The sequence below is a fragment of the Carcharhinus amblyrhynchos genome, chromosome 20 (genome assembly GCF_965287045.1).
Source record: "Carcharhinus amblyrhynchos chromosome 20, sCarAmb.v2.hapA, whole genome shotgun sequence".
Classification (NCBI taxonomy): Eukaryota; Metazoa; Chordata; class Chondrichthyes; order Carcharhiniformes; family Carcharhinidae; genus Carcharhinus; species Carcharhinus amblyrhynchos.
The window spans coordinates 456,978-475,266 of NC_137343.1; the positions used below are offsets into that span (position 1 = coordinate 456,978).

Genomic DNA, 18,289 nt, shown 5'->3' on the forward strand with positions numbered 1-18,289 from the left:
TCGCCACCCTTTGAGTGAAGAAGTTCCTCCTCAACTCTGATCTAAACTGCTCCCCCCCTTATCTTGAGGCTGTGCCCTCTCGTCCTGCTGTCCTTTGTAAGCGGGAAGAATCTCTCTACCTCTACCCTATCCATCCCCTTCATTATCTTATGTCTCCATAAGATCCCCCCTCAGCCTTCTAAACTCCAAGTACAAACTCAGTCTATTCAGTCTCTCTTCATAGTCCAACCCCCTCATCTCTGGTATCAGCCTAGTGAATCTTCTCTGTACTCCCTCCAAGGCCAAAATATCCTTGCATAAGTGCGGCGACCAAAACTGCACACAGTACTCCAGCTGCGGCCTCACCAGTGCCCTGTACAGTTGCAGCAAGACCTCCCTACTTTTGTATTCTATCCCCCTCGCTATAAAGGCCAGCATCCCATTCGCCTTCTTGATCACCTGCTGCACCTGCAGACTGGGCTTTTGCGATTCGTGCACAAGGACTCCCAGGTCCCTCTGCACCGTAGCATGCTGCAGCTTTTCGCCCTTTAAATAGTAATCCCTCCTACTATTATTTCTACCAAAGTGGATAACCTCACACTTGCTAACATTATATTCCATCTGCCAGGTCCTCGCCCACTCACTCAGCCTATCCAGATCTCTCTGCAGACTTTCCACACCTTCCATGCAATTTGCTTTTCCACTCATCTTCGTGTCATCAGCAAATTTTGTTACCCTACACTCAGCCCCCTCCTCCAGATCATCTATGGAGGTAGCCTCCACTGTTTCAATGGGCAGAGAATTCCAAAGGTTCAATACCTTCTGGGAGAAGAAGTTCCCCCTCAACTCTGTTCTCAACTAACTCCCCCTTATTTTGAGGCTGTACCCTCTAGTTCTTGTTTCCTTTCTAAGTGGAAATAATCTCTCTGCTTCTACCCTGTTAGCCCCTTCATTGTCTTATATATCTCTTTCAGATCACCCCCCTGCCTTCTAAACTCTGAGTACAGGCCCAGTCTATTCAATCTCTCCTCATAAGTTAACCCCCTCATCTCTGCAATCAACTTGGTGAACCTTCTCTGTACTCCCTCCAAAGCTAATATATCCTTTTGCAAATAAGGAGACCAAAATTGCAAACAGTACTCCAGTTGTGGCCTCACCAGTTCATAAGAACATAAGAAATAGGAGCAGGAGTAGGCCATCTGGCCCTTCGAGCCTGCCCCTCCATTCAATAAGATCATCAGTTCCACTTTCCGGCCCTCTCCCCATAACCCTTAATCCCCTCTCTTATCAAAAACCCATCAACCAGCTTCTTGAAAATATTTAGCGAGGCAGCCTCCACCACTTCAACGGGTAGAGAATTCCAGAGATTCACCACCCTTTGAGTGAAGAAGTTCCTCCTCAACTCCGTTCTAAACCGCCCCCCTTTATCTTGAGGCTGTGCCCCCTAGTCCTACTGTCTTTTTTCAGTGGGAAGAGTCTCTCCACCTCTATCCTATCCATCCCATTCATCATCTTATACGTCTCAATGAGATCTCCCCTCATTCTTCTAAGCTCCAACGAGTACAAGCCTAGTTTATTCAGCCTCTCCTCATAGTTCAACCCCCTCAACTCTGGTATCAGCCTAGTAAACCTCCTCTGCACTCCCTCCAAGGCCAAAATATCTTTGCGCAGGTGCGGCGCCCAAAACTGCACACAGTACTCCAGCTGTGGCCTCACCAATGCCCTATACAGCTGCAGCAAGACCTCCCTACTTTTATATTCAATCCTCCTCGCTATGAAGGCCAGCATCCCATTCGCCTTCCTGACCACCTGCTGCACCTGCAAGCTGGGTTTTTGCGACTCATGCACAAGCACCCTGAGGTTCCTCTGCACCGTCGCCTGCTGCAGTTTTTCACCCCGTAAGTAATAGTCCTTCCTACCATTCTTCCTACCAAAGTGGACCACCTCACACTTGCCAACATTAAATTCCATTTGCCATTTCCTGGTCCATTCGCCCAGCCTATCTGGATCCTTCTGCAGACTCTCCACACCCTCCGCACAATTTGCCGTTCCACCAATCTTGGTGTCATCAGCAAATTTCGACACCCTACACTCGGTTCCCTCCTCCAGATCATCTATATAAATGGTAAAAAGCTGAGGCCCCAGCACCGACCCCTGGGGCACTCCACTAGTCACCATCCGCCAATCCGAATAGCACCCGTTGACCCCCACTCTCTGCCTCCTATTTGTTCCCTGTACAGAACATAAGAACATAAGAAATAGGAGCAGGAGTAGGCCATCTAGCCCTTCGAGCCTGCCCTGCCATTCAATAAGATCATGGCTGATCTGAAGTGGATCAGTTTCACTTTTCTGCTTTCTCCCCATAACCCTTAATTCCCTTGTCTGTCAAAAACCTATCTACCCGTGACTTAAATATATGGGTTGAGAGTGTTGATTAACACATGGGCAGAGAATTCCAGAGATTCACCACCCTTTGAGTGAAGAAGTTCCTCCTCAACTCCAATCTAAACTGCCCCCACCCTCTTATCTTGAGGCTGTGCCCTCTAGTCCCGCTATCCTTTCTAAGCGGGAATCTAAGTTGCAGCAAGACCTCCCTACTTTTATATTCAATCCCCCTCGCTATAAAGGCCAACATTCCATTCGCTTTCTTGATCACCTGCTGCACCTGCAGACTGGGTTTTTGTGATTCGTGCACAAGGACCCCCAGGTCCCTCTGCAGTGTAGCATGTTGTAATTTTTCACCACTTAAATAATAGTCCATTTTACTATTATTCCTTCCAAAGTGAATAACCTCACACTTGCCAACGTTATACTCCATCTGCCAGATCCTCACAGCCTATCCAAATCTGTCTGCAGACTTTCCGTGTCCTCCACGCAATTCGCTGTCCCACTCATCTTGGTGTCATCCACAAACTTTATTACCCTACATTCAGCCCCCTCCTCCAGATCATCTATGTAAATTGTAAACAGTTGAGGCGCCAGCACCGATCCCTGCGGCACACCACTAGTCACCAACTGCCAACCAGGATAGCACCCATTTATTCCATCTCTCTGCTTCCTGTTAGACAGTCAATCCTCAATCCACATTAACACTTTACCCCCAACTCCATGTCCCTTAATCTTCTGCAGCAACCTTTTGTGAGGCACCTTATCGAGCGCCTTCTGGAAATCTAAAAACACCACATCCACCAGTTCCCCTGTGTCAACCGCACTAGTCACATCTTGATAAAAATCCAATAAATTTGTCAAATGTGACTTTCCCTTCATGAATCTATGCTGTATCTGCTTGATTGAACCATTCTTTCCCAGGTGTCCTATTTCTTTCTTAATGATGGATTCCAGCATTTTCCCAACTACAGATGTTAAGCTAACCAGCTTGCAGTTACCTGCCTTTTGTCTACCTCCTTTTTTAAACAGTGGCATCACATTAGCTGTTTTCCAATCAGCTGGCACCTCCCCAGAGTCCAGCGTATTTTGATAAATTGCAACTGACGCATCTGCTATTCTGCCTTTTTTTTAGTACCCTGGGATGCATTCCATCCGGACCCGGGGACTTGTCTACCTTTAGTCCCATTAGCCTACCCAGCACTACCTCTTTAGTAATACTAATCGGTTTAAGGACCTCACCCCCTCCAGTCCCACGACCGCCAATTTTCCGTAAGCCATTTGTGTCCTCTACCGTGAAGACCGACACAAAAAACTTGTTTAAGGCCTCGGCCATTTCCTCGTTTCCCATTATTAAATCCCCCTTCTCACCTTCTAAGGGCCCAACGTTTACTTTAGCCACTCTTTTTTTCCCTTTTATATATTTGTAAAAACTTTTACTATCAGTTTTTATATTTTGTGCTAGTTTACTTTCATAATCTATCTTTACTTTATTGCTTTCTTAGTAGTTCTTTGTTTTTTTTAGAGCTTTCCCAATCTTCTAATTCCCCACTAATTTTGGCCACTCTGTACGCATTGGTTTTTAATTTGATACTCTCCTTTTTCTTTAGTTATCCACGGCTGGTTTTCCCTTTTCTTACATTCCTTCTTTATCACCGGAATATATTTTTGCTGAGTACTGAGAAAAATCTCCTTAAAAATCCTCCACTGTTCCTCAACTGTCCCACCAACTAGTCTACGCTCCCAGTCTATATTAGCCAACTCGGCCCTCATCCTATCATACTCCCTTTTGTTCAAGCAGAAGACACTGGTTTGGGACCCTACTTTCTCACCCCCCATCTGTATTAGAAATTCAACCATATTGTGATCACTCATTCCAAGAGGATCCCTCACAAGATTATTATTTTTACCTGTCTCATTACAGAGGACCAGATCCAAGATAACTCACTCCCTCGTAGGTTCTGTAACATACTGCTCAAGGAAACTATCCTGACAGCATTCTAAGAACTCTTCCTCAAGTCCACCGCGTCCGACTTGAGTTGACCAATCAATATGCAGGTTAAAATCCCCCATGATTAGTGCTGTTCCGTTTTTACACGCATCTGTTATTTGTTTGTTTATAGCCTGCCCCACCTTTAAGTTATTATTTGGGGGCCTATAGACCACATCCACCAGGGTCTTCCTCCCCTTACTGTTCCTTATCTCCACCCACAACGATTCCACATTTTGCTCTTTGGAGCTTATATCTTCCCTTACTACCGCCCTGATATTATCCTTAATTAACAGAGCTACCCCACCCCCTTTTTCCTTCCTGTCTATCCTTCCTAAACACCTGATGCCCCTGGACATTCAGCTCCCAGTCCCTGACACCCTGCAACCACGTTTCTGTAATGGCCACTAGATCTCATACCCATTTGTTTTGATTTGTGCCATTCACTTTGTTTCAAATGCTATGTACATTCAGGTAAAATGTCTTTTAGTCTTTCTTATCTGGACCTGATTTGTTAGTGCGTTCTTGTGATTGCATGCTCTGTCCCTTCCTGTCACAGACTGGTTATCCATCCCCAGACCATCTCCCTGCACTGCGTTGACCATCTCCCTTCTTGTGCTTGTCACCTTTTTTTACTCTACTCTATCTGAGGTTAGATTCTTGCCACCTTCTATACTCTCTGTCCTACTACATGGTCTGGAAATGTTACTAACCTCTCCGAGCCCTCGACTCTTTTAACTAGTTGAATGTCCTCATCATTAACATAGAACATAGAACATAGAACACTACAGCACAAACAGGCCCTTCGGCCCACAAGTTGCGCCGACCACATCACCTACCAACCTACAGACCTATCTATAACCCTCAATCTCATTAAACCCCATATACTCATCCAGAAGTCTTTTAAAAGACCCCAGCGAGTTCGCCTCCACCACCACTGACGGCAGCCGATTCCATTCACTCACCACCCTCTGAGTGAAAAACTTACCCCTAACATCACTTCTGAACCTGCACTCCTACCCTCTCATTTACCTTTGATTTTGTAAAGCATTCAATGTTTTGGCCTCACTACTTTCTGTGGTAGTGAATTCCACTGACTCTTTGCGTGAAGAAATTTTTCCTCATCTTTATTCTAAACAGTATCCTCAGACTGTGGCCCCTGGTTCTGGGCATCCCCACTATCAGGAACATCCTTCCTGAATCTATCCTGTCTAGTCCTGTTGGAATAGTGGTGCATGGTGATGCAGTAAATAAAGAAATAAAAGATGGATCTGGAGAAGGTGTAAATGGTAATAAGAACATAAGAAATAGGAGCAGGAGTCGGCCATCTAGCCCCTTGAGCCTGCCCTGCCATTCAATAAGATCATGGCTGATCTGAAGTGGATCAGTTCCACTTTCCCGCTTTCTCCCCATAACCCTTAATTCCCTTGTCTATCAAAAACCTATCTACCCGTGACTTAAATATATTTAGTGAGACAGCCTCCACCACTTCAACGGGCAGAGAATTCCAGAGATTCAGTACCCTTTTGAGTGAAGAAGTTCCTGCTCAACTCTGATCTAAACGGCCCCCCCACCCCTTGGAGCTGTGCCCTCTAGTCCTGCTATCCTTTCTAAGCAGGAAGAATCTCTCTACCTCTACTCTATCCATCCCTTTCATTATCTTATACGTCTCTATAAGATCCCCCCTCATCCTTCTAAACTCCAAGTACAGACCCAGTCTATTTAGTCTTTCTTCATAGTCCAACCCCCTCATCTCTGGTGTCAGCCTAGCGAACCTCCTCTGCACTCCCTCCAAGGCCGATATATCCTTCCGCAAGTGCGGTGACCAAAACTGCACACTACTCCAGCTGCGGCCTCACCAGTGCCCTGTACGGTTGCAGCAAGACCTCCCCTGCTTTTATATTCTATCCCCCTCGCTATAAAAGGCCAGCATCCCATTCGCCTTCTTGATCACCTGCTGCACCTGTAGGCTGGGTTTTTGCGACTCATGCACAAGGACCCCGAGGTCCCTCTGCACCGTAGCATGCTGCAGCTTTTTGCCTTTTAAATATTAATCCTTCCTCCTATTATTTCTGCCAAAGTGGATAACCTCACATTTGCTAACATTATACTCCATCTGCCAGGTCCTCGCCCACTCGCTCAGCCTATCCAGATCCCTCTGCAGACTTTCCACATCCTCCACGCAATTTGCTTTTCCACTCATCTTCGTGTCATCAGCAAATTTCGTTACCCTACACTCAGTCTCCTCCTCCAGATCATCTATGTAAATGGTAAACAGTTGAGGCCCCAGCACTGATCCCTGCAGCACTCCACTAGTCACCAACTGCCAACCAGAATAGCACCCATTGATACCAACTGTCTGCTTCCTATTAGACAACCAATCCTCTATCCATGTTAACACCTTACCCCCAACTCCGTGTACCTTAACCTTCTGTAGCAACCTTTTGTGAGGCACCTTATCAAACGCCTTTTGGAAATCTTAAAAACACCACATCCACCGGTTCCCCTCTGTCTACCGCACTAGTCACATCCTCATAGAAATCCAATAAATTCGTCAAACACGACTTCCCCTTAACGAATCTGTGCTGCGTCTGCTCGGTCAAACCATTCTTTTCTAGGTGCCTCGCTATTTCTTCTTTGACACCAACATGGATTCAGAATAGCAGAATCATCACCAACACCCAATGGCCAGAATGCTGGGAGGAGTGGTTATGATTGAAATTGTTGAGCTTGGTGTAGAGTTGGGAAAGTTGCATGTGGCTAATGGAAAGATGTGATGCTAACTCTGAATCCATGCTGGTGTCATAGAGGTTTACAGCACGGAAACAGGCCCTTCGGCCCGACTTGTCTATGCTACCCCTTTTTTAACCCCGAAGCTAGTCCCAATTGCCTGCATTTGGCCCATATCCCTCTACACCCATCTTACCCATGTAACTATCTAAACGCTTTTTAAAAGACAAAATTATACCCACCTCTACTACTAATCTCTGGCAGCTTGTTCCAGACACTCACCACCTTCTGTGTGAAAAAATTGCCCCTCTGGACACTTTTGTATCCCCACCCCCCACCCCCAAACCTATGCCCTCTAGTTTTAGACTCCCCATACCTTTGGGAAAAGATATTGACTATCTAGCTGATCTGTGCCCCTCATTATCTTTCAGCTCTCTATAAGATCACCCCTCAGCCTTCTAGGGCCCAGAGAAAAAAGTCCCAGTCTATTCAGCCTCTCCTTATAACTCAATCCATCAAGTCCTGGTAGCATCCTAGTAAATCTTTTGTGCACTCTTTCTAGTTTAATAATATCCTTTCTACAATAGGCTGACCAGAATATTCTGTAATTTTAATTCTCCATCCCACTTTGACGTCTTTATCCTCAGCTGGGACCTATAGGCCAGTGAGCCTCACATCTGTAGTAGGTAAATTGTTAGAAGGTATTCTGAGAGACAGAATCTACAGGCATTTACATGTTGGCCTTTTTTACACAGGATTGGAATGCAAAATAAGGAAATCATGCTGCAGGTGTAAAGGCATTTGGTGATCTGGAATACTATATGCAGATTTTGTTGCCATATTTCGGGAAGCAACACTTGTATTGGAAGCAGTGGAGCAAAGGATCGATCAGTTGGTTCCTGGGATGAGGGGTTGCCTATAATGAGAGGCCGAGAAAACTGGAGTTATGTCTGTAGAATTTAGAAGGAGACAAAGTTCTGAAGGATTTGGTAGGGTGGACACTGAGAGATTGTTTCCACTAATGGGAAGTCTTGAACATGGGGTCACAACCTCAGGATAAGGAATCATTTCGGACTGAGATGCGGATTCATTTCCTCGATCAAAGGTTGTGAATCTTTGAAGCTCCCTGCCCCTAGATGGTTGTGGATGATTAGTCGTTAAGCATATTCAGGGCTGAGAGAGGAAGTTTTTCAGGGAATTGAGAGAGATGTGGAAGAGACAGGGAATAATCTCATCAAATAACAGAGCACACTCAAGAGGCCGAATGGTCTATTCCTGCTCATAATTATGTTTTTATCAAACATTAATTGGGGAATGGGGGAGCAAAAAATGGGAAGAGGATCTTGTCCATTATGTTGGTCCTTGACTGAGGAACAAGAAAGAAAGATCAAAGGAAGCTCAGAGACTCTTCCATCCCAACTCAACTCTGAGCTCAACAGTTTCACATCATAACCACTCCTCCCCAGTGTTTTGGACAGTGGGTGTTAGTGATGATTCTGCTGTTACCATTTACACCTCCTCTAGATCCATCTTTTGTTGTTTTATTTGTCCCATTTCCTTGTGCCAATATCCCTTTTGTTATTTAATCTTTCCTGGCTTCCATTGCAGACATTCCCCTTTTGTTCTTTCCTCCCTTCCATCCTTTCCCTGTCTCTGCTTGCCAACACCCTGTTACAACTTGAACTTTTCCCAGTTCAAATGAAAGATCGATCATCAAACTGCAGCTTTGTTCTCTCCACAGATGTCGCATGACCAGCATTTTCTGTTTTTAACTTCAGTGCAGACTCGATGGGCCGAATGGCTGCCTTCTGCACTGTAAGGTGTCTATGATTCCATAAATCCAGAATCTGTGGCTTCTGCTCTTGTGTTAAATTAATAAAAGTGACTTTATCCATTGTTGTGCATTTCTCAAATGTGCAACACTAAAGCCAAATGACGTAATTCCTTCTGAACTGAGTGATTTAGTGACTGGTCAGGCTCTGCTTCATTTCCTGGGCTATAGAAAGGATTAATGTTGCTGAGTTTCATTGAAGATGGTGATAGGGCTGAAATGATTTGGGGAGAGGGGCAAATTGTTAAAGGGGTGTGCTATAGTTGGCATTACGGAGACGTGGTGACCAAGAATAGGAAATAAATAAAGGTTATTCCGTGTTTAGGAGAGACAGACAAAGGAAAAGGTGGGAGAGTTGCATTGTTGATCAGAGATGATATTGAGGAAATATATTAGCATAGATGATGTGGAATCTGTGTGGATCAAATTAAGGAACAACAAGGAGCAAAAAACACTGGTGGAGGTGGGATACAGACCACCAAACTGTTGTGATAATGTTGGGAAAAGCTTTAGACAGGAAGTTATGTGTAGAACCACAGGAAGTGGGTGAAGTCCTTGATGAATGCTGTGTATCGGTATTTACCAAGGGGAAGGACATGACGGACGTTGAGGTCAGATAGCTGTGTGAATGCTCCAGAAAATGTCAATATATCAAAGGTGGAAGTGTTGAGTATCCTAAATTGCATTAAGTAGACAAGTCCCTGGGGCCGGATGGGATTTATCCCAGGTCACTGGGGGAGGCAAAGAGAGAAATAGTTGGGACCTTAACAGGTATCTTCACATCCTTATTGACCACAGGTGAAGTTCCAGAGGACTGGAGAATAGCCAATGTTTTTCCCTTGTTTGAGAAAGGAAGCAGGGATAATCCAGCAAATTATAGGCCGGTGAGCCGGTCATCAGCGGTAGGAAAGCTTTTGGAGAAGATACTGAGGGACAGGATACTTGAAGGAAAATAGACTAGTTAGTGACAGGTTTTGTACGGGGAAGGTGATATCTCATCGAGTTGATTGAGTTTTTTGAAGGTGTGACAAAGATAATTGATGAGGGAAGGGCAGTGGATGTAGTTTATATGGACTTTAGTAAGGTACTTGACAAGGTCCCACATTGCAGGCTGGTTAAAAAAAAGTAAAATCACAGGGGATTCAGGTGGACTGGCTAGATGGATACAGAATTGGATTGGATATAGAAGACAGAGTAATGGTGGAAGGGTGCTTTTCAGAATAGAGATCTGTAGCTAGTGGCATCCCGCAGGAATCAGTGCTGGGACCTCTGTTGTTTGTAGTATATATAAATGATCTGGAGGAAAGTGTAGTTGATCGGTAAGTTTATGGATGACATGAAGATTGGTGGAGTTGTTGATAGTGCCAGGGATTGTCAGAGGATACAACAGGATAGAGATAGATTGGAGACTTAGACACAGAAACAGCATCTCTTTTAAAACTTGCCCCCCTCAGCTTAAATCTGTGCCCCCTAGTAATTGACTCTTCCATCCTGGGAAAAGCTTCTGACTATCCACTCTGTCCATGCCTCTCATAATCTTGTAGACTTCTATCAGGTCTCCCCTCAACTTCTGTCACTCCAATGAAAACAAACCAAGTTTCTCCAACCTCTCCTCATATCTAATACCCTCTATACCAGGCAACACTGTGGTAAATCTTTTCTGTACCCTCTCCACAGCCTGTACCCTCTCCCAAAGCCTCCCTGAAGGGTTGGGGGGGGGGGCATGTAGGGGCTGAGGGGGGTGCAGGGTCTTGTGGGGAGTGTTTTAGGGGCTGAGGGGGTGTATAGGAGTAAGGGGGATATGTAGGGATGAGGAAGCCTTTCTAAGAATGGGGGAGTGGGCTGGGATTTCCCACATCCTGCCTCTGTACCCAGCTGCCATTGTGTCCACCGTGACGCTCTGTCCTGATCTCACCGGCCTCTCTCGGTACCACACCAACTCTCCGGCAGTTCTTCTCTTCTTTTTCTCTCCTCTTCTCTTTTTCTCTTCTGTTCTCTCTTCTCTTCTCTTCTCCTCTCCTCTCCTCTCCTCTTCTCTTCTCTCCTCTTCTCCTCTCTTCTCTGTCTTCTCTTCTCTTCTCTGTCCTCTCTTCTCTTCTCTGTCCTCCTGGGAGTGAGAAACCTGCTGATCCAACACCTTTAGTTCAGTGTTATTTAGTTTTACAATGTTGTCCTACTTTTCCAATCTTTCTTTGCTTTTAATTTCTAAGTTAAAGTTTATTTATTAGTGTCACAAGTAGGCTTGCATTAACACTGCAATGAAGTTACTGTGAAAATGCCCTCGTCACCACACTCCAGCGCCTGTTTGGGTCAATCCACTTAACCAGCACGCCTTTCAGACTGCGAAAGGAAACCCATGCAGACATGGGGAGAACATGCAGAGTCCACACAGATAGTGACCCAAGGTGGGAATTGAACCCAGGTCCCTGGCGCCGTGAGGCAGCAGCGCTAACCCACTGTGCCAGCTCTTTAACTTGCATTCACCTAAAAGTGAGGAGCTGAGAATCCTTGGCCCTGGACAGTTGAAGGTTATTGGATGAGAATGTATCTCAGACAGCCAGTTTGAGCATCTGCTGCTCAGTTAAACAAATCTATAAACCTGAGACAAACATCTCCAGTATCAACATGGGGATGGGTGCTGCTTCGTTTAAGACTCAAATGTACAATTTCCTAGCTGAACAGGTGTTTTGAATGGGAAATTCCAAAGGCCAACCGCACTCTGAAAGGTGGAATTCCTCTTGTTTCTAGGAGGCCCCTCAGCTTTAAAAGGTGCCTCTCCCCCACCCCACCCACCGTAGCAGTTCTAGATTCCCTGAGCACCGACCCTACCAATCCCCCCTCAATCTTGTATATTTCTGCAAAGTCACCTCTCATTCTCCTAAACTCAAGGGAGGTGGGCCTACCCTCAGAGGCCAACCTCTTCATTCCAGGGTTAGCCAAGTGAATCTTCTGAGTGACAGACTATACCTGAGAGGGTTGTGGAGGCAGATTCAGTCAAGGTCTTCAATAAGGCTTGAGAGTTTGCAAAGGAATGATGTGCAGAGAGATGAGGAAGGATGGCACCAAAGGAGTTGCAGACATGGAGAGAAATGATGGGCCGAATGGCCTCCTTGTGCACTGCAAGATTCTGAGGTTTCTCTTTGCTAGGGACATATCACATCTGCATGTACCCAGCTCAGTCTTTATGTTCAAACACTGAGAGGAGAACCTCACCCTGATTATTTACATTCTGACATTTTCCATTAGGAATTTTCATTTTCTGTCAAAAAAACCATGCTTCTGAACTTATCACTTTTAGTTAATTGTTCTCTGCCACCATGTTATAATCTAGAGAGCCAAGTGTTAAAGAATCAAACTAGAGAGAATCGCTACAATGTTCAATAGCATTTATTTACAGAGATGCGCAGAACAAGCCTGCAGTTCCGCATTCAATAATCACACTCTGTCTGTTTAAAACAATAAGACGCACAAGGGAATCTATAGTTAAGGCTCCTGAAAATTGTGCATTTGATGATGTCTTTCCAGAGAAAATAGATAATTAAAGATGGATTTAATAGAAGTGTTTGGAATTAAGAGAGGTTTGCTAGATTAGATATGATGTAGAGATGCCGGTGTTGGACTGGGGTGAGCACAATAAATTATATAGGGAGAAACAGTTTCTGGAGGGTCTGTAACTGGAAAATGCAGATTTCAGATAATTGGCAAAACAGATACCAAGGAGATAAAAAATGTTTTAGAAAGTAGTTACCTGCTATTCACAGTTTGATAGTGAGAGATTCAGTGTCGGCTTTCAAAGGGGCATTGGATAAATTGCATGTTGCAACTGTACAAAACTCTGGTGTGGCCGCACTTGGAGTATTGCGTACAGTTCTGGTCGCTGCATTATAAGAAAGATGTGGAGGCATTGGAAAGGGTGCAGAGGAGGTTTACCGGGATGTTGCCTGGTATGGTGGGAAGGTCTTATGAGGAAAGGCTGAGGGACTTGAGGTTATTTTGGTTAGAAAGAAGAAGGTTAAGAGGTGACCTAATTGAGGCATACAAGATGATCAGAGGGTTAGATAGGGTGAATAGTGAGAGCCTATTTCCTCGGACGGTGACGGCTAACACGTGGGGATGTAGCTTTAAATTAAGGGATGGTAGTTATAGGATGGATGTCAGAGGGTAGTAAGGGTGTGGAATGCCCTGCCTGCAGCAGTTGTGGACTCGCCAACTTTAAGGGCGTTCAAATGGTCAGTGGATAGGCATATGGATAATATTGGAATAGTTTGGGTTAGAGGGTCATTAGATTGGTTCCACTGGTCGGCGCAACATCGAGGGCCGAAGGGCCTGTACTGCGCTGGAATGTTCTATGTTCTAAATACTGGTAAAGATACGCTTCTACAAGACAACACGGAGTGTGCAAGGGTGTGCTAATAATTAGGTTGCTTGTTAAAAGAGCCAGTGCAGCGATGGTGGACCGAATGGCTGCATTCTAATAGTGGTTTAAAGAAGCGTAACAATGAATAAAATCAATAAAACATTTGATAGGTTTTAAATATGATTAAATAATGGCAGCTTGATAAAGTAATCCTGTGCGTGATTCTTAAATGCTGCACTTTAAACAAACAAAACTAAAACACACCACAAGCTAACTGTTCATAACTCATATTCTTGATTTAAAACAATTTGACATGTTACTATAAAGTCTGAGTGATTGCTTTATAGGACAAAAACATTTTATTTTCGACTAATAAACTATGCACTGAAGACAAATCATTCAGTTCTGAAAAGTCAAATCGTGTGACTTTTAACGAGAAGCTGGAGGTTGAAGTCTCTGTAGGTAGGTAAAGGTTTAAAAGTGTTTTCGTGTAGACTTGTGTTGTAAATTGCTGCCCATTAAACTCTGTCACACTCCCAGGTTCAGGAAATACAAATAAGTGGGTGTTTGGAAATGGCTGATAATATCCCTGGACCAGAATTCGCTCCCCTTAAAGTTTATTTATTAGTGTCTCAAGCAGGCTGACATTAATACTGCAATGAAGTTACTGTGAAAATCCCCTGGTCGCCACACCCTGGTACTTGTTCGGGTACACTGAGGGAGAATTTAGCCAATGCACCCTAACCAACATGTCTTTCAGACTGGAGCACCTGGAGGAAACCCACGCAGACACGGGGAGAACGTGCAGTCTCCACACCAACAGTGACCCAAGCTGGGAATCGAATCCAGGTCCCTGGCGCTGTGAGGCAGCAGTGCTAACCCACTGTGTCAGTGTGACACCCACGCCACTGTGTTGCCTCAATAAAATGGAAAAATAAAACAGAAAATTGACAGGACTTTCCCAGTTCAAAAAGGGCGTTCTTTCCGATTTGAGACCATTTTGAACTGAAATTGGACTTGGGCACAAGAAAGATCCTCGAAAATAAAGACGTTTTGTTAACTGGAAGCAGATGAGAATGTTTAAACAGTTTATAATCTTTAAATCATTGGCCTGTAAAGTTATTAACAAGAAAGATTGCTGTGTTTTTGTATAATTGAATTCAGGAGATTGAGGGCGTCAATTGGAGACAGGAAAATTACATTCCAAATGGGAATTTATCCAAAATAATTTCCTTGGATGAATTTGAAGCAATCTCCTTGGAACAATGTTTACTGTGACAGAGTGGGGAAAGTGTAGTGAGGTTAGTTATTGATGGCTGTCTCTCTATTGTTGTTTCTGTCCTTAGCGAGATTGAAGAGCAAAGCATTGCCCTCTGCAAACTGTCCAAAACATTGGGCTGGGGCTGGTGAGAAATTCAAATAATTGCAGTCGAGGGGAAATAAATAGAGTAAAAATATTAACGAGAAACACAGACTAAAGGAGCGTTTGAGTGCCTTAAATCCACCGTTCCTTGATGACGTGATGCACGATGACTTTCTCTAATGTAATATTGCTTCACTGAGAGTGAGAAAGAGAAATTAAACTTCAAGCAGCGAGAAACACTTGTGAAAATGTCACACTGACTGTGACCAACAGGCAGCAGTGAGAATGACACACTGCTTCATTTACTGGTCACGGTGCAGCCGCGGTGGGGCTGGGGGTCACGGTGCAGCCGCGGTGGGGCTGGGGGTCACGGTGCAGCCGCGGTGGGGCTGGGGGTCACGGTGCAGCCGCGGTGGGGCTGGGGGTCACGGTGCAGCCGCGGTGGGGCTGTGTCCAATGATTCTATTCTGATGCCACGTTTTAAATGGTTTCTGGGTTTTCAGAATCCAGAAGTTATGTGAAAACTCTGCTCCAACACGGACACTTCCTATCCTTTGCCCGTCTGAATAACTATCTTTGAGAGGTTTACAGCTTGACAATGCACTTTAGCCCAAATTCTCACTCACTTTTCCTGTAAAACTCTTTTGAAATTGTGAGCTACAAAATAAGCTCATAGTCATTACAAAACCCAAGGAGGCCATTCATCCCATCGGGCTTTTGCCAGCTCTTCATTCTGTTCTAATCCCCTACTCTATCCCCAAGGCTCTGCAAGTTTATTTAGCTCCAGCAACTCAACAATTAAATCTGCAATACTTATATTTTAAAACACCAGCTCAAAGCATGTAACACCTTTAACTGGCCCCTTGTTCATTATCCAAGCATTTAATTACATTTGATCAATTGTTGAGACTTTTTACTGCAATAATATCTCGAGGTTTGCAAATCCCACCAATCAATGTTTTACTGCCGGGTCCATAACTAATCTACTGAGCAACTTCCAATAAATCTTTATAAAATGTCATGTGTTTGCTTACTCTGATATTTCCATGCACGTTTGAAGTTTATGATGAAATATTTGTGCATCTTGTTTGGCATTCAATGCATTAATTAATGTTCCTTTTTAAAACATGTTTACCATTTGACAGAGAACTTTATTTTTACTCAGATTCCTGTCAGTGAGATTCCTGTCAGTCGAAGATCTTCTGGCGACTCATCGCTGCTGCTCGGTGAATCAAATAATCAATCGCTTCAACAGCCTTGATATCTACTGGACAGAACCTTTGAATATCTGGATAGAAAATGAACAGTTTTTAACTGCAAGGACTGTTCCTTTATGTTCCATTAATTCTCCTTCTCAAATTCGCACTGAATACGTACTTATGTTAGCTAAAACCTCTCCACATGCCAGCGTAAATATTTACAGTATCCTTCCAGATAAATACAGATATTAATTTGAGGAGAAATGTTACGCAAAGCTTATTGCAGCCACTGTTTATTATTGTGTTCTATTTAGTTACAAGTTTCATTTGTGTAATTATCACATATTAACTGATAACATTTAACCCTTTGATTTGTAGAGTACGGGTTTAAATTCCACTCAAAGACTTTGTTCAAAGCTTCATTCTGATCAGTGTTCACCATCCCGACACCTACAACCGGATCTGCTGTTTGTGGCTCTCCACAAGAGTCATTGATCACACACAGGTAGTTAACACTTTGACGGAGTTAATACAGCTGAAGGAAACTATCTGCCTGATTTGATGGATGAAGTGATGATTCTCCAGGTGGGTGTTTTACAGCCACATCAGTCATATTCTTCCCATATTTAATCCTTGTAACAAATCCGTCATTCACCTCACTGCGGTTTGTGGGATCTTTCTGTACAATCTTTCAATATAAAAACGACACCAGACATTCCAGTATTCCAAATTACAATTCAAGATGTAAAGAGAACTGCCTTGGTGGATTGGGTATTCGTATATTTAGTTAGTTGAGTGTTTTGGAGATGTTTGAAGCATGAATTCATTTGTTAGTATTTGATTAGTGCAGTTACACGCTCTAACGCACACTTTTATAACATTTTATCAAATTGTATTTTTCTAAATACTGTATTTTCCTTAAATTTGGTACATGGTAATTTAGTAATAGGGATTCTGCTAATATAAACTGCAATTAAAAACTAGAAATCAAACCTCAAATTCAAATATTCAGGAAAGGAGCATGTGAAATTCAGATTAACCATTTGGTTGTGTCCCTTTAGAGAAGAGGAATTTCGATCTGGATTGCTACTGTTTGATTCTGTGTGTTAGGTAATGTAAAAATATTCTTCAGTGTTCGTTTTCATACTTCACTGGTGTCAAATCACATCTGTTGAGTTGATGGCTACTGCACATTTATATCTATACAAATGGACTGTCGAATGTATGATGAGATTGTGCCTTGAAATGTTTTTATATCATGTGTATTGTAAGAGGCATGTTTAAAATTCAGCTCTGTTTTATATGGTGCCCATTTGTCTGCACTAGGCAGATCACGTACTGAAACAGGCTAATGATTGATCTAGCGAGGGATGCATTTGTTTAAAGCTGCATTAATTTTTTTTGTGTTTTCCGCAGGGATTTCAGAATAGGGTTTTGGTTAGATTGGTTGGCACAGATGGTCATGTGTTAATGGGCAGAGCTAAACTTAGTTTTTGTTGAAATGGTTAGTTTCTACCTGAGCCTGAAAGAAGCAAGTATCTCTCTCGTCTGTCTCTCTCTCTCTCGTCTGTCTCTCTCTCTCGTCTGTCTCTCTCTCTCTCTCTCTCTCTCTCTCTCTCTTTCTCTCTCTCCCTCCCTCCCTCCCTCCCTCCCTCGAGGCTGCTGTTTGGGGTTGTCAGAAGACAGATGTCTCTCTGTTTCTCTCTGTCTCCAGAGTGTTCAAAGAGCTTGTAGGACTGTTAACAATGACCAGCACTAACTGAATTTGAAAAGGAGTTTGTCTATCAGATGAATATTGCTTGAATTACAACCAATTGAGGTGATTGGCAGTTAAGCACTCTATCTTGTCATGTTTAAGTATTATTTAATTGGTAAATGTTAACTTTTATAGTTAAATTCTGTTGTTAAATAAAGTTTGTTTTAATAAAAGCTTCTCAGTGTGTCAGTAGAATCATGCCTGGAGTAAAACATCGTATCTTCAGACTAATGTCAAAATAGAAAATAGTTGGAGTCGAGTCTGGCTTCATAACAAACACTGGGGTTTCTCATCCTGTTCTGTAACAAATGGCATAACTTTCTTTACCAGGACTTTGCAGAACCTGGGTGACTATTTAAAAATACACAGAGAAGCTGCTGGAATGGTGAGCTTTCGAGTCTAGTGGAATTTGTTTTGGTGAATCAGTTTAAAAGGTGGAGTTGAGGCAGGAGGTACTGGTCTTACCTGGTGGGGGGGGGGTGTTGTGAGTAAAGCCAGGTGGGTGTTATCCCTGGCGAGGTGGTGGGGGGGGTGGTGGGTTATCCCTGGCGAGGTGGTGGGGGGGGTGGTGGGTTATCCCTGGCGAGGGGGGGGGCAGAGTTACTTCAGGGATGCAGTTTCCAAGGGAGGTTTTACCTGAGGCAGTAATTGTTAGTTGACCTAAACAACGAGTTAAACGGGTAATAAAATTTCCCCCAG

At 43.8% G+C, this 18,289-nt stretch overlaps 1 protein-coding gene across 2 annotated transcripts in view; it reads left to right on the forward strand.

Annotated features, from left to right (window-relative positions):
• scarb1 (scavenger receptor class B, member 1) overlaps window positions 1-17,763 on the forward strand; it is a 112,079-nt gene extending 94,316 nt beyond the window's left edge. The window contains exons 12-13 of one of the 2 annotated variants that reach the window (XM_080207914.1): window positions 13,620-13,734; window positions 15,801-17,763. In XM_080207914.1, coding sequence (XP_080064040.1) covers window positions 13,620-13,734; window positions 15,801-15,814 — 129 coding nt within the window. In that variant the 3' untranslated portion in view covers window positions 15,815-17,763. The remainder of the gene's footprint in view (window positions 1-13,619; window positions 13,735-15,800) is intronic. The other variant, XM_080207915.1, reaches the window with a different exon arrangement.
• The last annotated feature ends 526 nt before the right edge of the window (window positions 17,764-18,289 follow it).